The sequence below is a fragment of the Copadichromis virginalis genome, linkage group LG12 (assembly GCF_057382275.1).
Source record: "Copadichromis virginalis isolate Kocher_CV1m ecotype Utaka linkage group LG12, C_Virginalis_male_GT1.1, whole genome shotgun sequence".
Lineage (NCBI taxonomy): Eukaryota > Metazoa > Chordata > Actinopteri > Cichliformes > Cichlidae > Copadichromis > Copadichromis virginalis.
Window position 1 is genome coordinate 10,802,509 of NC_140629.1, and position 22,788 is coordinate 10,825,296.

Below are 22,788 nucleotides of genomic sequence, written 5' to 3' on the forward strand. Positions count from 1 at the left end.
AGACCTGTGATAGCACTATCCCCCTGCTGAACGAGCTGAATACTTTCTTTGCTCGCTTTGAAGTCCAAAACAGCACCACTGCACAGAAGACCCCACCCCCTCCTGGTGACCAGGTGATGACTCTGTCCCCGGACAGCGTGAGGAGATCCCTCAGCAGGATCAATGCACGTAAAGCTCCGGGTCCTGACAACATTCCTGGTCGTGTACTGAGAGACTGTGCAGTGGAACTCACTGATGTCTTCACAGACATCTTCAACATATCACTCATCCAGGCTGTCATCCCCACATGTTTTAAAGCCACCACAATCATTCCGGTTCCAAAAAAGTCATCTCCCTCCTGCTTTAATGACTACCGTCCTGTTGCACTTACTCCCATCCTGATGAAGTGCTTCGAACGACTAGTCATGAAACACATCAAGACTGTCCTGCCCCCCTCCCTGGATCCCTTCCAGTTTGCGTATCGGCTCAACCGATGATGCCATCTCCACTGCACTCCACTCAGCACTCACACACCTGGACAAAAATGACTCATATGTTCGAATGCTGTTCATAGATTTCAGTTCAGCATTCAACACTATAATCCCCCAACAGCTCACTCAAAAACTGGTCCAGCTGGGGCTCAACACCTCACTGTGCAACTGGCTGTTGGATTTCCTCACCGGAAGACCTCAAGCAGTACGGGTCGGCAGTAATACATCCAGCACCATCATTTTAAACACGGGGGCCCCGCAGGGATGTGTGCTGAGCCCCCTCCTCTTCACTCTGCTGACCCATGACTGCACTCCATCATATAGCTCCAACCTCTTCATCAAGTTTGTGGACGACACAACGGTGGTGGGTCTCATTAGCAACAGGGATGAGACCGACTACAGAAGTGAGGTGAGACGCCTGGCCACGTGGTGTGTTGACAACAATCTCTCTCTGAATGTGGAGAAGACGAAGGAGATTGTTGTGGACTTCAGGAGAATGCACACCCAACATGCTCCTCTGACCATTGACGGAGCGTCTGTGGAGAGAGTGAGCAGCACCAAGTTCTTGGGTGTGCACATCACAGAGGATCTCTCCTGGACGTACAACACCACAGCACTGGCCAAGAAATCACAGCAGCGTCTCTTCTTTCTCCGCAAACTAAGAAGAGCAGGAGCACCAGCCCATGTACACTTTCTACAGAGGCACCATCGAGAGCATCCTGTCGAGCTGCATCACTGTGTGGTTTGGAGCCTGCAATGCGTCCTGTCATAGAACCCTCCAACGCATAGTGAGAGCTGCAGAGAGGATCATTGGTGTCTCTCTCCCCTCCCTCCAGGACATTTACAGCACCCGTCTCACTAAAAAAGCCCTTTGCATAGCGGCTGATCCCACGCACCCAATGCAAAGCTTCTTCAAGCTGCTGCCGTCAGGGAGGAGACTGCGGAGTCTCCAGGCCAGGACCAGCAGACTGAAGGACAGCTTCATCCATCAGGCTGTCAGGAAGCTTAACTCCCTCCCGATTCTGCCCCCTCTCCCCTCTTCTCCTCCATGGTCTCACTGAACTCTGTCACACACACACACACACACACACACACACACTCTCTGACTCACTCACTGGCCTGCACCAGTTACCAGTCACTTTGTGGAGCATTGGACTGCCATTACCTCATAAGACTTTGTTGTTATACTATCTCTTACCGTATATTACTAAATCTCCATTTGCACTATTTGCTTATTTGCACTACTCTGCCTGGTTTACACTCAATGTCATTTACCCTTACCTGAATATTGTATATTGTATATTGCATAGCTTTCTTGTTAAATTGTATTGTATTTATTAAAATTTTTACTTTTTAATTATTTTATTTGCATTTTTTAATCACTCTCTTATATTTAAATGTTCATATTTAAATGTTCATTTGCTATTTCATCTAGGGTTTGAGAGTAACGAAATTTCTATTCTCTGTATGTCCTGTACATGTGGCAGAATTGACAAATAAAGTTGACTTTGACTTTGACTTTTGACTTTGAATTCCAAACAATGAGGGGAAACAAACACCATGACTGGGACGGTTATGTACTTTAACATGACATTATAGTACAGCAACTGTGTTCTCACTATGCTGCTTCACATTATAAGGTAGATACCCTACATAGGTTTTTAGCAAAGTTATTATGTAATGCGTGAAGCTGGCTGTTGTTACAAGTATAGGTTAGATGACACTTCTGGGACGAAAGTGTACATTATTAATGCAATGTGGCTATTGATATTATGGAAGTCTGTTATGCTATGCGTCATCAGAAAAACATTCCTGATGACATTATGTGCTCAGTCATCAGTTTCAGGTCATTTTGAATAAAACAAAATTTCAGTTTGTAAATTATGGTTATTATTTAGGGCTGGGTATCGTCACTGATTTCTAGAATCGATTCAATTCCGATTCACAAGGTCCCGAATCGATTCGATCCACGATTCGATTTAATTCGATTCGATTCAATTCGATTTGATTCTAGGAAATTTTGACAGTCAGATATATCATAATTCAGATCAGTACATTTACATATTTTTGTATCTATAAAAAGGAAGCTGACACACGCAAGACTTTATCAAAGGTGCGAGCATCACAGCAGATGCCTTTGTGTCAAAGTAGCTGAAGATAAAACACAGAAAAACATGAAGGTGATTTTCCTGGCCTGGGATTTTATAAAAATATTCTGCAGTACATCAAAAACGAAAGAAAACCATTAATCAACACATGAACATTACCTCTGAAGTTCCAGCGGTTTTCGTAGAGACACGGCTAAGAGTTTTGCATTTTGCATAATTTTAAAAAGTTTAAATTTGTTCAGTATTGAACGGCAGAAATTAGGTTTTCTTTTCGGAAGTATATAAAACGAAAAAAAAAAAACGTCGGCCGACAGCGCTGTAAACAACGGTAGACCTGTGCGTAACAAGTAGAGATGGCACGATACCACTTTTTTATGTCCGATACCGATATCATAAATTTGGATAACTGCCGATACCGATATGAATCCGATATAGTGTTTTTTAATAAACAAAACTGTTTTTTAAATATCTTGCTGCATTTTGTATAAGTTCATACTCAAGTTTAAAACAACAACTACACTAAAGCTATTCTGTTATACCTGTATGCAAAAAAAAAATTTCATAGTACAGCAATACTGATCAATCTAATAAACTTAAACCTACACCATCCTCCCTATTCTGGTATTTTAAAGAGTACTTAGCATAAATATTAAGCAACCTAACTAATAGGGTTCCAACTCCCAGCAACAACAAAAATAAATAAATAAAAAATAGGGAACCACCCCTCACGCTCCACCTCATGATGCTTAATCGACGTAATCAACCTTAATTTGATGCAGTGTGAAAAAAAATGCACAGAAATCAATTATTTTTCAAGAAATATTAAATAGATTCAACATCTTTCTTCAACAAAATTGCAGACTGCACAGATGGTACCTTCCCAAAGGAAAAAGTACTATAGCTTACTAGGGTATATATATTAGACTTAATAGTTACTATATACAGTAATTGACTTCTATTCATTTTACATCAAATTAAAACTTTGGGTGTAAGATAATTATTTATTAAAAGCTAGACATTTTAAATGAGAATAAGAAAGAAAAGTATGTCTTTGTGCCCCCTTTTCCCTGTTAATGCCCTATCGGCCCCCCTGGCTAAACTTTGCTAGATCCGCCCCTGCACAGTTACCAGCGTCAGCTACGTAGAAAAAGATCCTCGAGTAGAAAGTAATATTAAATAAATTCTAACAACAGCTGATCAAGCTTAAACATGCTGCTGTTGTTTATCCGCTGGTTTCCTCTTTCTGGTGCAAAGTGGGCCAAAAGCAAACTAGAGACACGGACTCGCGACAGAAAAGCCGATCAGCTGATCGTTAAGCAGTTTCATGATTGAAGTAGCAGCAAGAAGAGGCAGTCGCTCCATATATCGCTTGTTAAGCTTAACGCAGGAATGCTTTACAAACATTCAGAGATGGACTTACACACTTGCTTTACTTCTCTTGGGATAACTTTGTCGGAGATGAAATGCCGGGTTGCTAGCGAAGCTCCAAATGCTATCCAGACCACTGACAGGTCGGCATGCCACAGCCGCTCTATCACGTGATGCATACTGCTCCGACGTGCTAACGTTCTGAGGTGAGTTACAGTGTGTTGCAAGTTTTGTGAGGTGCTTTCGTGATATTTAATGGATCGGATTACATTTTTTATTTTTCTCCGATATCCGATCCAGTAATTTAGGTCAGTATCGGACCGATACCGATACGTAATATCGGATCGGTCCATCTCTAGTAACAAGCAAGCGAATAATGAAGAAAACAGATTTTTAGACGGAAACTGTTGTTGAAGTACAGAGAGCTGTGCATCGTGGTCGAAGCAAAACAGCAAAAGTCAGAGTGAATACATGACGATGTTTATGTGAAGCGTAGTTTGGATCTTCTTTTGCTGCTGGTTCGGTCAATATTGTTTGGAGAGAGATCAAACTAACAGCTTTAGAATCAGCGCATAAAGGGCGTGAACACAAAGCGTGGACCAGCCGACAGATCAGAATCAGCGAGCTGTCGGCTTTCAGCCCCGACTGTGAGAAAGGCTATATCTAACTGATTCTGATCCGCAGGTTGCGCTGTGTGTTTAAGTCTTTGTGCAGAATCCGTGTTCCTGCTCTCATTTACTGTCTTAGCTGTTTGGTGGTTGTTGAAATTTGGGGGATTTCACCAGAGATTTTGGCATTTCGGGCAAAATAAATTTATATTAAAAAAGCGATTCAGGATTTTAATGAATCGATTTTACGTTATCCAAGCCAGAATCGTTTTTAATCGATAAATCGATTATAAAAACCCACCCCTATTATTATTAGAGTACAAGTTGACAAGCAATAAATATGTAATGTCTTTGATAGTATTGTCATATCCATTCCTCATTCGCTATATCCACTTTCAAAATCCAAGGTGATGGTGAAAAAGCTCAGCTCAGGTTTTTATAACATACTGCTTCACAAACCAATGAGTAACATGCATGCCGAAATCTTTTGTAAACAATCTGTGAATGTTCTCCAAAGTTAAAGTGAAAATGTATGAGAAAACTTACAAAAATATTAAAGAAGAGGTCGCTGACACTCTTTGGTCATTCCGTCTCAAAACAGCATATTTTTAGAACATTTCTTGCTTAACTACCTCCATTTTCCATTTTAAAAAAACTTCATGGTCCAAGATTTGAGCATATATAATGACTGCAAACTTCTATCTTCATATATAAAATACTTTTTAAAATATATTACCATCAACATGAATCAGAATCTGTAATTTGGGAGAAAAATGAAGTTTTATTCAGCATGACTCGAAATGAATGGCTGAGTCTACAGACTAATCAGAAAAGTGCCAACAGTATATAAGTCCGAGGACCATTTCCCCACAGACCTCCAAAGAATGTCTTTTAACAACCACAGGTATCAACCCCTGGTGGCTTCAAAACAGTGCAAAGAAACTTTATGCTTCACATTAGCCAGCTTACAGTTGGACATTTTGTGAAAACCATATGTAGGGTCATTGGCTAACAATATACAGAACTGTGAAGCCACTCCTGCTGTGAATTGTTGCTCTATTTAAAAAAAATGATTTGAATTGAACATTTTCATTGGCAATTGTAATTTAACTGTTGTTTTTTCTCAGTAATTGATTAGAATTTCAGATTGAATAATTCAGTTATTCCATTACATGTAAAGACTCTGCCAACGCTCCTCGTGCCAGCATTTCACAGCAGAGATTCTGCATTTTCATACTCCTGCTCAGTCACAGCTCTGCCCACGTCGTCATAAAGTCCATCTGCTTTCTGAGGGAAGACCAGAAAAAGATGTAACACCTGTAACTCTTCATGCTGTTGAAATGTTTCAAGATATGGAAAGTTTAAGTTTACCTTAAAAAGGTGTTTTTTTGTTGCTATGAAAGAAAAGTCAGAGAGTTTAGTGAACCCACCATGGTTACATGCTACAACACGATGCAGTGACCATTGTTTATTATTCATGAAATATTAAAACAAGCGCTAAAATTCTTACATTGCAAAATGGTTCATCTCACGCAGCACAAATATCTTCCCTTACCATCATTTATTATCTGAAGGACTCATTAGAAGTGAAGAACATAAATGAATAAATGAAGGCCTGTCTCTACAGCTGATGGTGAAGAACCTGAATCCAGAATGTGCAAACAAAGATTTCATCTGACTAATTTCATCAAACATGATATTCTTAATTTCATTTTCAGCTGTCATGGTCTAGGTCGTTGACCCCAAGTTTTGAATTTGGGAGGTCTTGGGGTTTGTTCTCATTTCTTTTTCCATATCTTTGTATTATAATTCTGTTGTCCTGTTCTATAGGTTTTTTTTTTTTTGGTTCATCCTAGGTTAAGATGAGATTTGGGTTGGATCTCCATAGTCTCCTTCTTTTCTTTTTTCCTGTGCCTCTGAGTTTCATTATCTCTATTTTTGGTTTCTTGTTTGGTTAACTTAGTTTCCCTTTATTTCCATTCTGTGTTCCTTATTAGGTTAGGCAATGTTTAGTTATCATCTTTTGTGTTTCCTTTCTTTCCTCCCTAGTCAGTCCTGTCTTTGTGTGTTTATTCTCCTGTTGCTCTGTCAAGTTTGTTATTTCCTGTTTTATTTTGATAGTCTTCTGTTTCATGTGTATTATTTTCAGTTTTGCTTCGCCTGTCTCATCACTCAGATTAGTGACAGCTGTGTTCCCGCCTGTGGCCCGTCTCCCTGGTTATCCTCATTGGCTGTGTCCCAATTCAGAGACCGCATGCATGGAGTATGCATTTTGAGACTCCAAATGTGCCGTCGATTTCCCCAAACATCAAGCGTCGTCCGGTGCACGCTTCGTGGTCCCATATATCCCACAATTCATAGAGCGGCGGTGGGTGTGGATAGTTTTGCCGCAAAACACGGCAGACGGCAGAAGCGGAGCGGCCGAAGAGTGAATATCATGTCACTTATTTATGTGCGAATGTTTAATAATGAAGAACATCAAAACATTACTGTTGGCCACATGTCGGCAAAGTTATGTGACATTAGCGATGTTTGTACTTTCAGCGTTAACTTGGTTTAGAGCCTTTACTTTAAAATATACACCGTTCAACAGTTGACCTTAATCCTACAGAGAATGTGATGATTTTATGGATAATTAAAGTCAGTCATATATCCACAAACACAACAAGCTGAAAGTCAGTGATGCTGCTCAGTTTGCAGTCCTGAATCACGGCACAAGCAGGATTCACTGCACTGTTAATGTTAGCTATGTTATATTGCTGCCTCTGTTCGGTGGTGTCGAGCCAAACGGACTTTAACGTGTGTTTGAACGAGCTGACGGTTCACTCGTTAAGCTGAAAGAAAGATGCTTTAATCACAGGAGTCACACATGTGTCCACTGCACCATCTGGGAACTCTTCTTGTTTCGTAATAACACAAACACTAAATCGTCCTTCTCTGGTGCTGTTTTGTAGTGTATACACCTGAGACTGTCACCTGTCTGTCTGTCCTGCACTCTCTCCCCTTTTCTTTCTCTCTGATTGTGGAATAAAAGTATGAACATGTATTTATAAGTTACACTTGTGTTTGAATCCTGCAGCTTATCACACATTTGATTTCTATGTGTGACAACTGCAAGTGTCCAGAGTGAGGACAGACTGAGGGACCCACTGCTGCACATCATCTGTGAGGCTTTGCACCCCTGATGATCCACCAGGACAAACTCAGCAGTGTGTGAGGAAGAGGAGGAGGAAGAGCCAGCAGCAGGTGACAGATGGAGAGAATAGACAGACTGTTCCCTGTTTGTGAAGGACTGCTAGGAAAGTTTAAAATAAGTAATTGTCAGTCCTGAATCAGTCTTATTAGGTAATGTTCAAATAATTTTATCATTCCAGTGTTTTCAGTGTGGGAGAAAGTACTCAGGGCCTTCAAGTTGAACACTATGAAAGGCAGCAACAAGTTTAATGTTCAGAAACCTAAAGTATGTATCAGCAGCAGAATGGAGCTAAAAATAAATGTTTGTTTCAGTTCTATGAAGCTTTGAGTATTTTGTAGCACTGCTGTGTTTGTTGCATCATATTGCTGTAATTGTTTATATGCTTTATATATTCTGAGGTATTCTATAAGGATGTTATGTGTTTGTATACTTTCTGCCCAGTTTGACCCATTTAGCAGAAGCCAGCCTGTTTAAGGCTCTGATATCTATTCTGTATGACTTAAAGCAGTTATGACATGGTCTGATTTTCTCACCCAATAAAGGGATATTTAATATATCAGCCTACTCTTCATTTTATCAGAAACAGTTATCACAGCTCGTACATTTTCTTTTTACACATATATGTAAGCATTGAGCCAAATGTAATAATGCCAACATATTAAACAAACAATATTTGTCTCTTATATATAATACATCTATATATACACTGTCAGAGATACTTGTCTTTGAGTGAAGATTTAAGGTGATAGGACATAAATAACTGCAACTTGAATCTTTGACACAGAGTTCAAGCTCACTGCTGTAATATATCCTGTAATATATATATATATCATAATAATCTGACAATAAATATAATATTGGCCATATTATATTTACATTACCACAGTGAGATGACTTTAGTCTCATGCACAACATTAGCTAATTGTTATTTACTAACTAATCTTGAAATGACTGTTTAGTAGAGAAATGAAGCCCAACAATCAGGTTTTACAGTCCTGTGGTCTCAGCCTCAGATACTCAACTGATCAAAGTGATGTCATGAAAAAAATTAATGACCAAAAAAACACTTTTTCTCCTTCATTTCTGTCAAACAATGCTGTATGAAACGTTTCTCGCGGTTAGTATCATGGTTGCGAGGCAACCTGAGCAGCACGACGAAGGCTAGACCGTACCATTTCACAAGCCTCTCACTTCCGCACTTCCCGTACTTATAGTACGCACCGTACGTAGTATGCATACTGCACATATTCCAAGCGTGCGGTCTCTTAATTGGGACACAGCCCTTGTGTATATATTCCCTGTGTTCTCCTCCGTTCCACGTTGTGCTGGCTGTCTCCATTCTCCAGATTAATGTCTACTGTAATTCCAGCAATAAAGCTGTGTTTCTGAGTTTAGTTCCACCTGGGAGTGCTGCATTTTGGGTCCTACCTGCTTCAGACAGCATTTTAATGACATCAACCAAACATAAGAAGACCACCACCAGAAACAGATGTTTGTGCTGAACATTATCAGTGTAACTGCTGGTTCTTACATGGCGTTTCTCTACTTGAGCACTTTATATTAACACGCACTTTTTTTCTATAACTGAGTACTTTCATTAACATTCATACACTGGAAAGTAACTTGTGGTTTAGTGTCTTGCCCAAGGATGCTTTGGCATGCAGACTGTAACAGCCAGAGAACCACCAACCTTCCTTCTGACTTACATCCACCCCATCCATCCATTCGCTTCCGCTTATCCTTTTCAGGGTCGCGGGGGTGCTGGAGCCTATCCCAGCCCCGTTTAGGCATTTAAGACACATTTGCATCTTTTAAAAGCTCTCATCCCACATAATTTGCAGAGGTGCCAAAATTAAAGTGATTCTTAAAAATATGATGTATACATGAGTGATAATATTGTAAAACTGTTCTTTTTGTTTTCTTTGTTTTTAATATATCAACAGCTCTAAGCTCCACTAAAAGTTAACATGTATAAATCTTTTAACTCTCAAAATCCAATAAATTGCTGTGTTGTTGTTGTGCTCCTGTCTTCCTTCCCTCTTCCCAACTGGTCAAGGCAGATGCCCGCCCCTCCCTGAGCCCGATTCTGCAGGAGGTTTCTTCCTGTTAAAGGCGACTTTTTTCCTTCCTGCAGTCGCCAAAGTGCTTGCTCATAGGGGGTCATGTGATTGTTGGGTTTTTCTCTGTATGTATTATTGTAGGGTCTATCTTACAATATAAAGCACATTGAAGCCACTGTTGTTGTGATTTGGTGCTGAATAAATAGAATTGAATTATAATCTGAAAGGAATGAGAACAGGATGGATGGATAGATAGATGTTTTCTAAGTTTTATACTTCATGTAGTTGTGTCACACAGCACAATTTTTCTAACTTTAGCTTCAGTGCAATAACTGTGTGTCTGTTGTGGTGAGGTATAAAAATATCTTACTTTTCAGGTACATGTGGGTAAGTGTGGTCACTATGGGCAGCAGAGGGAGCAGAATCCAGCGAATTAAGCTCCAGATATATGAAGCAGTAGCTGCAGGGGGTTTCAGAAAAAGCATGTGGTTTGTATACATGTTGTGAAGCCCATGAGCACTATAATGACATTTACTTGCTTATCCACATTTTTGGCACTAGAACAGGGAAACTACTGACTTGTCAGTGTTTTAATATCTGTTTGCACATCCAGCTGACACACTGCAACACAAACACTATGTTACTAACTCCACTTTGGTCTCCACCATCTCCAGAGATTAATATATGGCTAGTTATGTTTACCACCTGGCCTATTATTAATTTATGCTAATCTAACCAAACAAAATTTGTGGTGTGCAAAATTAGGAACTAATCCCAGAAATCCTAGTTAACACAAAGTGCTGAGCAACAGTCCCAAATCTTAACTGGGCTTACAATCATAGAAAACTATGACTCCCATAAATACTCATATTAGAACATCACCTTTTGTAATTTTTTAAATTATGAAAGCTTAACATGCACATAACATTGAAATATCATCTTATGCTTACAGTTGTGGATGTAGCCTTCAGCCAGCTTGATGATGGTGCCATTCCTGCTCAGCAAACCACACCAGTACACTCCTTGTTTGTGGTTTGGCTCCAACACTTCCACAGTGAAGGAGCTCACATCCTGGGTCACCTTCAGTTTCCCTCCATCCACCAAGCGTTCACTGTGACTGAAGGTGAGGCCGGTGCAGCACTCGGCAGAGTTCTGCTGACACCAAACCCTCAGAAGGCTCTTGTACTTCACTTCATAAGGACATGTCAGCTTCTGCCAAAACAATGCCTCACAGGTACCTGCACAGTGACATTGTTTAGGTGTGGAAATAATTTTTAAATTTTTTCTGGGGCTCCACTAAAGTTTTCCTCTTGATGTTGGTTGTTTTTCACTCAGTTTCATTCCAGTACTTGTAGATATTCATTTGAATAGGAATGGGGTTTTTTTTGTTTTGTTAAGCCATACTGTTTCATACTGACCTGTTAATACTCATGTACTAAGATATATTAGTAATAGCCAGTACTAAGTAATACAATAACAATACTCTAAAAGCCCACATAAACAGATTACAAGATAAAGTACAAGTTGATAGTTTATGTTTATTCTTTCTCACAGTTTTAAATAATAATAATATCACTAAATGTAATTATGCAAAAGAAATTGTGTACCTCTAAATGATAGAAGATAATTTTCCTTCATCATATACCGAATGGCACTGATGCATAGTTTAATCTACTTCCGTTAGTGGCTCAGACAGGCACTATAATAATCTACAAAAACAAATATTTAAGCTCTAAGATATGATTTCAAGTTCTCTGTAATGATGATGTGTACGCTTACCTGTTGCCAAAAGAAATACTGAAATCAGAATATGCATGATCCAAACACCGAATCTGATTATACTCAAGTCTAATTTATTAAACAGGAAGAGGTGCTTTTAATGGCAACTGACAGGAAATATTTGGCCACAGAGATGTTGCCTGCCTTTCATGGTGAGGGGATGATTTACTTGATACTTGAAATGTGCAATTCACTTGTATTTTTATTTTTATTCCTATTTATTCTATTTATCCCCTTCGTATATTTTATTTATATATATATGTGTGTGTGTGTGTGTGTGTGTGTGTATATATATATATATATATATATATATATATATATATATATAAAATATTATATTCTGTAATTCTGTAACTTCTGTCGGTGCTGTGCTTTTGGAAACCGAATTTCCCAGAGGAACCCACCCGAGGGATTAATAAAGTTTTATCTTATCTTATCTTTAATCCTCAAGAGAAAAACTTCGTTCTAACTACAACCTGGTGGATTTATGTGTCTGTTTATTCACAAGTTTGTCGGTAAAAAAAAAGAAAGAAAGAAAGAAAGACAAAAAAGAGAAAGAAGAAAAATAATTATTTGGCTTTTAATTTGAAAAATGAGTCAGTACAGTACAGTACAAGTCAGTATCGACGTTTGCCATTGGTCCTTCTTTCAGCCAATGGCGCAAACTTTTGTAGGCTCGTCTCTCTCTCCGTGTCCACGTGAGTAGCGTGGGTTAGCTACTAGCAATAAACACATCATGGTAAGTTAAAAAATTGTAAGGTTTGTGCGAGCGTTAATTTGTGTTTTAGTTTGATACCAAAAGGAGATTGTAGAGGTCGAAGCTGACACAGAAGCCAGGCTCAAGGCGGATGTACCGAGCGCATTTCCCCATCCGAGTGTTAGCACGCATTCACATAGAGCCATAGAGCACAGCAGTAAAGTTCTGTAACTGGTAATGTTGAAATACTAGAGTACTGTTTAAACGCTTTATTTCGTTCCAACTGCGTTTTCTGTATCGTCACAGGCTGGTGTATAACTGGGAAAAATAAACCCACGAAGCCTATGTAATGAGTGAAAAAAAAAAATTGCTCGTTGGTCAAGAAGCGTGAGTTTTCTAATCAAAACAAAGATAGCAGCTCTCAGAAATATGACATTTTGTGCTCACTTTAGGAGTGTCAGAAAGAAATAATTGAGAATTACGTGTAACCTTTAGTGAATTCTCACAAATGTGTCATTAAAATGTGACTGATGAAGATACAATCTTGATTGCCAGACACAGAACAGTGAAGGGAGAACCCCTGTAGGTTATTAAATGTGAATTAACGGGACACTGTATGTGCTTTTTTTTTTTTGTAACTGAACTTTTATGTCTGTGTACCTTGAAAATAGAACATAGATAAAGTGGGGTTTATGTTCAAATGCCAGGGTTTTTGAGAATTGTTTAATCATTTATGTCACAGAGTTTAATGAAATAAATCCACAGACTCTTCTGTTCTTCTCAGTTTAAGGAGTCTGTTCATCAGTGTCATTTGAAGTCATTTGTATAAATAAATTACTGGGTAAGTCTACGGAGAAAGGGACTGGATTGAATGTTAAAATTAGAACAGTAACAATCACAATGCACTTTTAGTCGTTGTAAAATCAGCATCTGTTTTTGTTTTGTTTTTTAATTCCAAAAAGAGTGTCTTGGGTTTAACTCCCAACTCCAGGGGGTTATATGAAGTTGCTGCTATTATTGCGCTACTTTTCATTCCTTTTAATCCAGGTTAATGAGCTGAGTGAATTGTTAGTGGCTTCCTCATTTTAAAATTTCTCCAAGTTAGAGTAACTGCTTTTAGATCCTTAATTATATGGGGTGGCTGTGGCTCAGGAAGTAGAGCAGGTCTTCTACAAATCAGAAGGTTGCCGGTTTGATCCCTGGCTCCAGTCCAGACAACGTATCCTTGGGCAAGATGCTGAAGCTCGAGTTATGAAACACTTTAAGTGCTCAAGTTAACTAGTGTTATATAAGAACCAGTCCAAAGTGACCTTAATTCAATTTAAATTATCTTTTTTTTACTTAAGTAAAATTTTTACTGTAGGAAGATTTAAGCATAGACCTGTTCAGATATGTTCAGTCTTTCTACTTATGTGTCTGCCATTATGTATTAAGTTTTTACGATTATAAGTTATTTCTAATTTCGTCTTGTTTTCTCACTAACTTTCGACAAAGTCCCTTACCCATTTTTCCTAAGTTGTGTGAGATGTGTAGACATGTTCAGATATTGTGGCAAATGTCATTTTGCAAGGTAATGTCATTATGTTAAGAGGCCTGTCTTTGGAGTAATTTGGTGTAATGTTTGCGTAGCTGCGTCGAGAGGTGAGACTGAGGCGGGAGTACCTGTACAGGAAGGCACAGGAGGACAGGCTCCGAACAATAGAGGAGAAAAAGCAGAAGCTGAAGGGTGCCCTCGACGGTAGGTTGGCGTGATCATTAAGATCCTTTTTCCAACTACATTTTGCTTGACCAGAGTTGGCACCAAAATGCTCTGACCACACAGAAGTAAAACATCTTTTACTTCTCTGCAGAAAATCATCTCCTTCCCACTGAGATACGCAAAGAAGCTCTTGAGCTACAGAAACTAGTGGAGTATGACGACGAAGGGGCAGAAGGCAAGTGTCGTGAATTCTTACTATCAGCAGCATTTTGTCAGTTTTCCTCACATTTTGTTCACTCATAAATTTTGGTGTTTTCTTGTGCGCGCAGGTGTCAGCTCTCATGTGGATGATGAGTATAAATGGGCTGGAGTAGAAGATCCTAAAGTCATGGTCACTACATCCAGAGACCCAAGCTCCAGGCTCAAAATGTTTGCCAAGGTTAGATCACTTTCTGAGCACAAGCACGTAGAGGCATCTAAAACCTCAATGACAGAATTAACACAAAACATTTACTACAGCACATATTTAATGGCATGTGCAGTTATTTCAACCCTGGTTCTTCATAGTTTTCAGAGATGTTTCTGTATATTACAGATGAAAAATGGAAACGCATGAAAAATTGAAAGAGATGTTTTATAATTTCCAAATATAGAACAACGTCTACAGGGCTCGCAAAATCGCTAGCCCGACGTCCCGGGGCTAGCGATCTTGCCAGTCGGGCTACCAAAATCTATCTCTGCCCTGCCCGTCGGGCTATCATAGAAAGGAAAAATATATGTCAATGCTTTTGCATTCTTTCGGAAATGTAGCTGGGTAATTATGTCATTGGCATCGGTGAGCCACTGTCAATATGTGACATATTGAAATCGCGTTTGAATTTGCGCTTGTTTTTTGCTTTCACTTTGCAATCGCGCGAACTGTGTATAGAGAGCGACAGCACTGATCTGTGAGTGATGATAATTTGTGCACCAATTCCTCTGACATCGTCTTATCAATCGTTAGCTTACTATGCAAACATGACAAGTGAACTCTCCCGCAGCAAGCTCAAACATGTGAGAGGTTGATCGCGCAGAGAATCGCTGAGCGTTATGTGAGTGCCTGTGTAAAAGCAGCAGGATATATATTTTAGTTCTGCTGAGCCAAATAAGACAGGTCAGGGTGAAGAAGTGACAGCCAAAGAAAAGCTTACTGCAAAACGGAGAAGTTATGACAAATCAGACTATAAGGCAAAAAGAAAGTGCAGCTTTATGGTTTCATGGACAAAGAATTTCTGTGGCTGCAATATGACGAGCTAAATAACCAGGGGTGCACATAAGTGGTCCGCAGGTGCGCATTCGCTGTCAAAATAAAAAACGCGCACAAGATAAGAAGTTGCAACGCGTGTTTGCGTACATAAGATTTTCTGGAGGAGGACAGACATTTGTTTAGAACTCTTAAAGATGTCGAAGAAGCAAGCTCCTTTAAGCAATTACTTTGGTGTTCCTCCACCTCCAAACAAATGTCAGAAGGAGTCCGAACCACAAAAGAAGCACGTATTCTCGGAAAAGTAGTTGCAGGAGGTGAGCTGGCTTCAAACAAATGATGAACGCACAGAGATGTGGAGCAGAATGTGCCGTGAAAATCCCACTCTAGCGGACAAAAACAGTGCTTTTATATGGACGCAAACACGCGTTGCAACTTCTAATCTGGTGCGCGTCTTTTATTTTGACAGCGAATGCGCACATGCGGACCACATATGTGCACCCGTGTAAATAACATAATGTTCTGCCGGGTGTGTCGTTGGTTTTCCCTCGATTTCTGAGTCGACAAGTGCCTTTGTCACTGGGACCAGTTTTTCAGTGGAAATTTCAAATTCAGGATCTGACACAGACTGATTCATGTCCTACACAGTTCTTACAAGTTCATAGAAATTTCTGTTCAATTAGAACCAAGTATTTAAGCTGATGTTTGTAATTTTTATACAATGTTGTAATTTGTGTTTCAACAATTTTTTGATTAATGTTTTGTTTCCGTTACAATATTATACTTTAATGTATAATTGTAATATTGTAACAGAACAAAACAGGAAACAAAACATCAATCAAAAAATTGCTCTCTTTTTTATTCGGGCTACTTAAATTTATTTTGGGCTACCAAAAACTGAAGAGTCCCTGCCCGAAGGGCTACCAGGGATTTGAAATTTTGCGAGCCCTGGTCTAAAACCAAGGGAGGTCCAGTATTAAAGAATTTAAATGGAGTTCTGTGAATGAAAAGATAAATAGCACAGATAGTGCTAACTTAGAAATATGGTGTTACATGGTGCTTTTGTTGACATTTGCATTAAAATGTAAAAAATACTGATATGCAGGCTTATTGACAGGCTTCAAAACTCTTTGAAGGATACAACTAATTTTTAATCCAACAATTCTCTAGCCCCTCCTTGAGCCTGGTCCTGCCACAGGTTTCTTCTTGTATAAAGGAAGTTTTTCCTTCCCACTTTCGCCAAGTTTTTGCTCATAAGGGATTATTTGATTGTTTTGGATTTCTCTGTATTATTGTAGGAGCTATATTTACCTTACAGTAATATATATAAAAATTGATTGAAATTAAATTGAATATCTGCCCCCTTCTGAAATGATTGTCTGTGTAGGGAGCAGCTACACTCAAAAAGAGAAAAAAGGATGAAGGGTGCTTCTGTCTGTCGGCTTGATTTGAACGTGTGTGTGTGTTTCCATTAGTCTGTTGTTTGTTTGAGTGAAAAGGAGAGACAAGTGAGCCATTTAACATGTGAAAACGCGTAGTAAAGCTAGGCCTTAACCTCCTAGGACCTGGCGTCCACATATGTGGACATCACATTTTGGGTTAGACCACAATACAAAATTTTGCTCTTTCAAATTAGCCATACAGTGGCACAGTTGTTGTTTCTCATTTTGTTTTTGTACTCAAGAAAAATGCTGCTGTGTTCAGACACCAAATAAAGAGTTTTGCACATCATTACTTAATTGTGACTCACAATAGCAAAGAGAAAAAATGCATGCCATGAAAGAGTTCGGGTCTTAGGAGGTTAAGGAAAAAAGGTGGATTGTTCAGATTAATAGGTTCTTGTTGACCACAGTATCATATGCAGATATTGTAGAAATAGCAAAAACATATTGTAATAAAAAGTAATAGATGGCATGAAACAGCAAGTGTGATATATTAATAAAATTGAAATGACAGCTGCCTCCTGTAAGTGGCTACATGGTGCTAGTTGGACTCATAAGCCCCGTTCCCATTAGCACCTACTCGGATCGACTCGCCACGACTCGACTCGGATTGACTGGTTTTCCATTACATTCGGATAGTACCTGTTATGCATGGCTGTCGTCATAGCAAAGCATCCAAGCGTCCCACAAAGTAATTACTATGTGACACGGACGCTACAGCAAAGGTGTACACCGAGGCAAGAACATACCCACTGCTCGGTCTGTGACTTTTCACCAGTCTCAGGGGACCACAGTGTTGTTTTTTGTAGTTATTTCCCTTGTTACTGGGATTCCAAAGTGGCGGTTCTGATGTTCGTGAATGAGATACTGTCATGACTCATCAAGTGACACTACTGACCAGCCAATCGGTGGCATGCAGCCTGACGACATCACATTTTAGTACCTGCTCAGATCGTTTGGAACCCAGGGCAAGCAGATACTAAAAAAGTACCTGCTGCCAGGTACTGTGACCTAAATGGAAAACCTTGAAAACTGTGGCGAGCCATGCTAAGTAGATACTAATGGAAAAGGGGCTTTAGTTCTGACAGATTTGGGTAGTTTGTCAGACCCCATAGTGATTTGTATTATGTGCTTTAGGCCATGTCCGCACTAATACGTTTTCGTTTGAAAACGCATCTTTTTCTCTCCGTTTTGGCCGTCCGTCCACAGATGGCGTTTTTGGTCAAGGAAAACTGAGCTTTTTGAAAATGCTCTCCAAAGCGACACACTTTAGTCATATGATGACCAATTAAACTAAAATAGTGGTGGCCTATCTTAATTATACAGCAGTTGTTTTGTTTGCTCTCAATTTTGACAGCCCTATTAAAGATTAATATCAGTTTGTACATGCTTCAGATAGCTTTTCTTCAAATTCTTTAATTCTCACTTGCTTTTGCAACTTTGTACTCTCGTGTTACTCACAGCAACAACTCCACCTCATTGTCAGTCCATTTAAAAAAACTTGGTGCTTTTCCTCGACATTTTGCCACAATGTTTCAAAGGGCTGGAAAGTAAATAAATGGCAGACAGAAATGACACAGGTCGAATCATCTTACTTTACACACATGCGCAGTACTGGAATGTAAGCATTTTAGGTTGTTTCAGTGTGGATAAACAACTCTGTGAAAACCATAGTGTGGATGCGGAGCGTTTTTAGACGAAAACACAGTTTTCAAATTCATCCGGTGTAGATGTAGCCTTAGTGAGTTTGTGATCTGTGCAGATGTGTGACTTTTTACACTTTGTCACTGCTCCCTGACATGCACACACCTCTTCTGCGCTGCTTTTCCTAATTTGGCCACATATTGCATGCCTTGCTGTAGTTCTGAGTTTTTCTTGAGGCTTGTGGTCGGTGGTAAACTCTTCTGTCTTCTGAAGTTTTTGCTCTCTTTTAGCTGCACAAATACAGACAGTGATGCTGTATAAGGCGCTGCCCCAGCTATTGATAACAACCTGGGGTTCGGGTTTTATATATTTAAAAAAAAAAGCAGTGTAGACCATGACCATTAAAAATTGAGTTGACAATAATACACGAATCCCATCTTGTATGTGATTCCAGGAGGTAAAGTTGATGTTCCCTGGGGCCCAGCGAATGAACAGAGGAAATCATGAGATCCCTGCATTGGTACAAGCCTGCAAAGCTAACAGTGTTACCGACCTCGTCATCGTGCATGAGACAAGAGGACAGCCAGGTATACTTGCTTTATTCACTTATTCATTTTGCTGCAAAGTCCACCCTCATTAACCCCACACTCAGTCATTTTGCTCTACAGGCAGGCTCAAATATGACAGAAACATTCAGTTCAGAAGAGCTTTAATGGTTACTCCCACTCAGCTTTCATGGGGTATAAAGGACTATGTAGTTTTGTGTTCTGTATGCACAACATCCACCAACAGTGCTAAAACTGGTTGGTGGTTTCAGACCACATTGTACAGCTTGTTCATACATCCATTGCACATGTGCATTGCTGGTTTTTTTTTTTTCTTCTTCATTCTAGCTGCCCTATAGTCTTCACGTTAGGTCAACACTAGAGAAACAAACACAGTTTCTTTACCAATATGAAAACTCTGCACTTTTAAAATTTATAATGGAGTGTTTTGGGTTTTTGTTTAACTCTCAGTATTGACCATAATATTTGTTATTTTGCTTAGTTTTGTTTGTTCTTATATATTTACAGATGGCCTGGTGGTGTGCCATTTGCCATTTGGCCCAACAGCTTATTTCACTCTTTACAACGTGGTAATGAGGCACGATGTTCCCGACATAGGCACCATGTCTGAGGCCTACCCCCACCTCATTTTTCACAACTTCACCTCACGGCTCGGCAAGAGGGTGAGTGAGTGCTGGACAGCACATGCCTTGGATATTCTTTCTCATCGCTTGTTTGTGTGTACAACTAATTAATTCTACTCACGCAGGTATCCAATATCCTCAAGTATCTTTTTCCAGTGCCAAAGGAGGACAGCAGGCGTGTGATCACATTCGCCAACCAAGAAGACTTCATCTCTTTCAGGTGAGCATCAAAAGTGAAAATTCATATAAACAAAATGCTATTTGGGTTAAAGAGTAAGATATGATGCATTTATTTTTAACAGACATCACACCTATAAGAAAACAGACCACAAGAACATACAGCTGACGGAAGTAGGGCCCAGGTTTGAAATGAAATGTAAGTATGGAAAGTTACCGCTCTTCAGAGACTGAATTAACCATTGTTGACGTGGTTATATCTTCTCTGGAAATTCTTTGTTTTTCCATCTGTCACTACTTGATCTATAGCAGAAATCTGATTTGTTTTATACATAGGAGAAAGACTTTTTTTCCTGTCTTTACCTTTCACAATAAAAACCCTAGACAATGCATGGCTGCTGTCCTTACAGTAGTAGAGGGATTTCTTGTGATCAATGAAAGGTTTACAAAATTACATCAAAGCAATTTACACCTGATTTAAGGATTAAAACAACATGGTGTGTTTTAGTCCAATTTAGTCTGGTGGAAATTGTTTCAAATTGTGATTAGTTTGACTATGATTTCTGAAAGCATTGCCGAGCATGTGCAGTCATATTCATGAGAATCATGCTGCATAATGCAGTGCAGCCTCCGGGCCCGAACATCACAGCCATCCATGGCAGACACAGAGTTGTTCTGATTGGTTAACCTCTGCCCATTTGTACTTTTGAGAAACTCTTTTTATACCCATTCATATTACTGAGCTGTTGCCAATTCATACGGTTACCACTTTCTTTCCACCTCCCAAGTTTTTGAGGTATGTTGGTGCCATTGCTGCTTTAGTATTTTTCATGAAATTTACATTCTACAGTTTTTATGTACATGTAGTCTAAACTTTTTTGGAAGTTTAAAAATGTATAGTAAAAATATGTAGCTTCAATTTTTAATATAAATCAGTGTATTGTGTGTTGTGTAATGTATTGGATACTAATGTGCAACACCAGGAAGAAAAAAGATATTTTGATCTGATTGGAAGTACCGTATTTTCACGACCATAAGACGCACTGTGCTAAAAGGCGCAGTCTCAGTTATGTGTGCCCTTACTGTATTTAACACACACATAAGGCGCACTGGATCATAGGGCGCATACAAGTACCGTATGCGTATTTAAAAATAAAGCAGGAGCAAACCTGAGTTCGGTACCTTACTCACATTTTTATTACCAGTAATCGTCATCATCAACAACACACAAGCATACAAGTGTGCATATTTAAAAATAAAGCAGGAGCAAAACAAAGTTTGGTACTCACATTTTTATCATCAAACCCATCGAAGTCCTCATCCTCTGTGTCTGAATTGAACAGCTGCGCTAAATCTCCATCAAACATGCCAGGTTCACTTTCTTCACTGTCAGAGTCACTTTCCGTGCCGTGCGGCTCCTCGGAAATGATGCCGGCTTTTGCGAAAGCTCGAACAACAGTGCCAGCAGCCATGTTAGCCCAAGCATCTACAATCCATTGGCAAATTGTGGCGTAACTCGCCCGGCGCTGCCTTCCACTCTTGGTGAAACTGTGGTCTCCATCGGTCATCCATCACTGGATGTGTTTGTCGCCGATGTGTTTGCTGCAGTAGGAGCGGAAGATGGCCAGCTTTTCCTTATAATCCGCTGGAAGTTGCTGCGCTACCGTAGTCCTGGTCCGGATGGAAAAATGGCACCGTTTCATAAAAAGTGAAAGTGAAACTGCTTTTAGCCGAATGGTGACCTTCGAAACGCTTCTCCCGCTCGTTCTTTGCTCGATGATCGCCTTATGTCCACGGAAACTCAGCTGCGTTTTCTTGACCTGTCGGAGCTTGTTTTCCAGCTTCCTCCACTTGCGAACCATCGATTCATTAATCTTAAATTCTCTCGCCGCTGCTCGATTTCCATGTTCCTCCGCGTAGCTGATGGCCTTCAGTTTAAACTGTGCTTCGTAAGCGTGTCTCTTTGCCATTTTCAGGGTTGTTAAAACAACGGTGTCCTGCATAACGCACATACCTGTTCTTTTATACAGGTATGTGCAATAAAGTCAACGCACACACTTCACCCTTTAGCGTTCTCATGGTGTTCTCTACTACGTCCTCCTTACAACACAAAGGGCGCACTGCGCTATAGGGCGCGCCGTACTTTTTGAAGAAAATCTAAGACTTTTAAGTGCGCCTTATGGTTGTGAAAATACGGTAAGAGCATCAGGGGAAACTCCAGTTGTAGAAAAAATGGATTACTATCCTCTGCTCTGTACAAATTTTCTTTGGGCTCGTTAAATATTAACACCACGTCCTCTTTCTATTTAGTGTATATGATCAAACTGGGAACCCTGGAGAACGAGGTCACCGCAGATGTGGAGTGGCGTCACCACGCATATACACACACAGCGAAGAAAAGAAGATTCCTTAGCATTGAATAGGAACTGAGTCATCATCTGGAATTATAAAATAATATGTGATTTTTGTTAAAGGAGCATAACGAGGGATGACAAGTCCAAGTGTAGTCAACAGCTATGGATGTCTACAGTGATGAATAGGACAGCTGAGCTCAAGTAGATTGAGCCCTGTTTTTTATGACAACCCTATTTGTAGGGTTATATATACAGTATAAAGCATTGCATTCTATATGGTTATTCTAACTTTTTTATGCTGTTTTATAATAAAGAGTTTACTTGATCTGCAATGAGTCTCTTTTTAAAAAAAAAAAAAAAAAATATATATATATATATATATATATACATACACACACACACACACACACCAATCTGCCTTCGGGTCTTTGCCTTCTGCTCCTGGCTGACATTCTTTGTCCAACATATCTGCCATCACTCTGTAAATGTCCAAACCATCTCAGCCTTGCTTCTCTAACTTGGTCTTCCAACCGCTCAGCCTGAGCTGCCCCTCTGATGTACTCCTTTCTAATCCTATCCACTCTGATCATTCCAGTGAAAACCTTCGCATCCTCGACTTCGCATCTGCCACCTCCAGCTGGACCTGCTGTGTCTTGCCTCTGCCTTTGCTCACTTCCTCTTTTTGATGTCTGAAGTCGTTCTGCAGACTGCTACCTTAACTACATTCTCCCCTGCCACTACAGTCTCCTGTCTC

General features: G+C 39.7%; 2 protein-coding genes across 2 annotated transcripts; one reads left to right on the top strand and one right to left on the bottom strand.

Annotated features, from left to right (window-relative positions):
- Positions 1-9,015: 9,015 nt before the first annotated feature.
- Positions 9,016-11,643, bottom strand: LOC146696550 (uncharacterized). The gene is made up of 4 exons (XM_085474069.1): positions 11,590-11,643; positions 10,761-11,048; positions 10,181-10,270; positions 9,016-9,107 (listed from the first exon to the last, which is right to left on the bottom strand). The coding sequence occupies exons 1-4, from the start codon at positions 11,624-11,626 to the stop codon at positions 9,016-9,018; spliced, it is 507 nt and encodes a 168-aa protein (XP_085330195.1). The 5' UTR covers positions 11,627-11,643.
- Positions 11,644-12,250: 607 nt separating this feature from the next.
- Positions 12,251-22,359, top strand: imp4 (IMP U3 small nucleolar ribonucleoprotein 4). Its single transcript, XM_085474690.1, has 9 exons — positions 12,251-12,328; positions 13,916-14,024; positions 14,137-14,220; positions 14,315-14,424; positions 18,769-18,901; positions 19,388-19,542; positions 19,629-19,723; positions 19,806-19,879; positions 21,991-22,359. Exons 1-9 carry the CDS (start codon positions 12,326-12,328, stop codon positions 22,101-22,103), a joined length of 876 nt encoding a protein of 291 aa, XP_085330816.1. The 5' UTR covers positions 12,251-12,325; the 3' UTR covers positions 22,104-22,359.
- Positions 22,360-22,788: the final 429 nt, after the last annotated feature.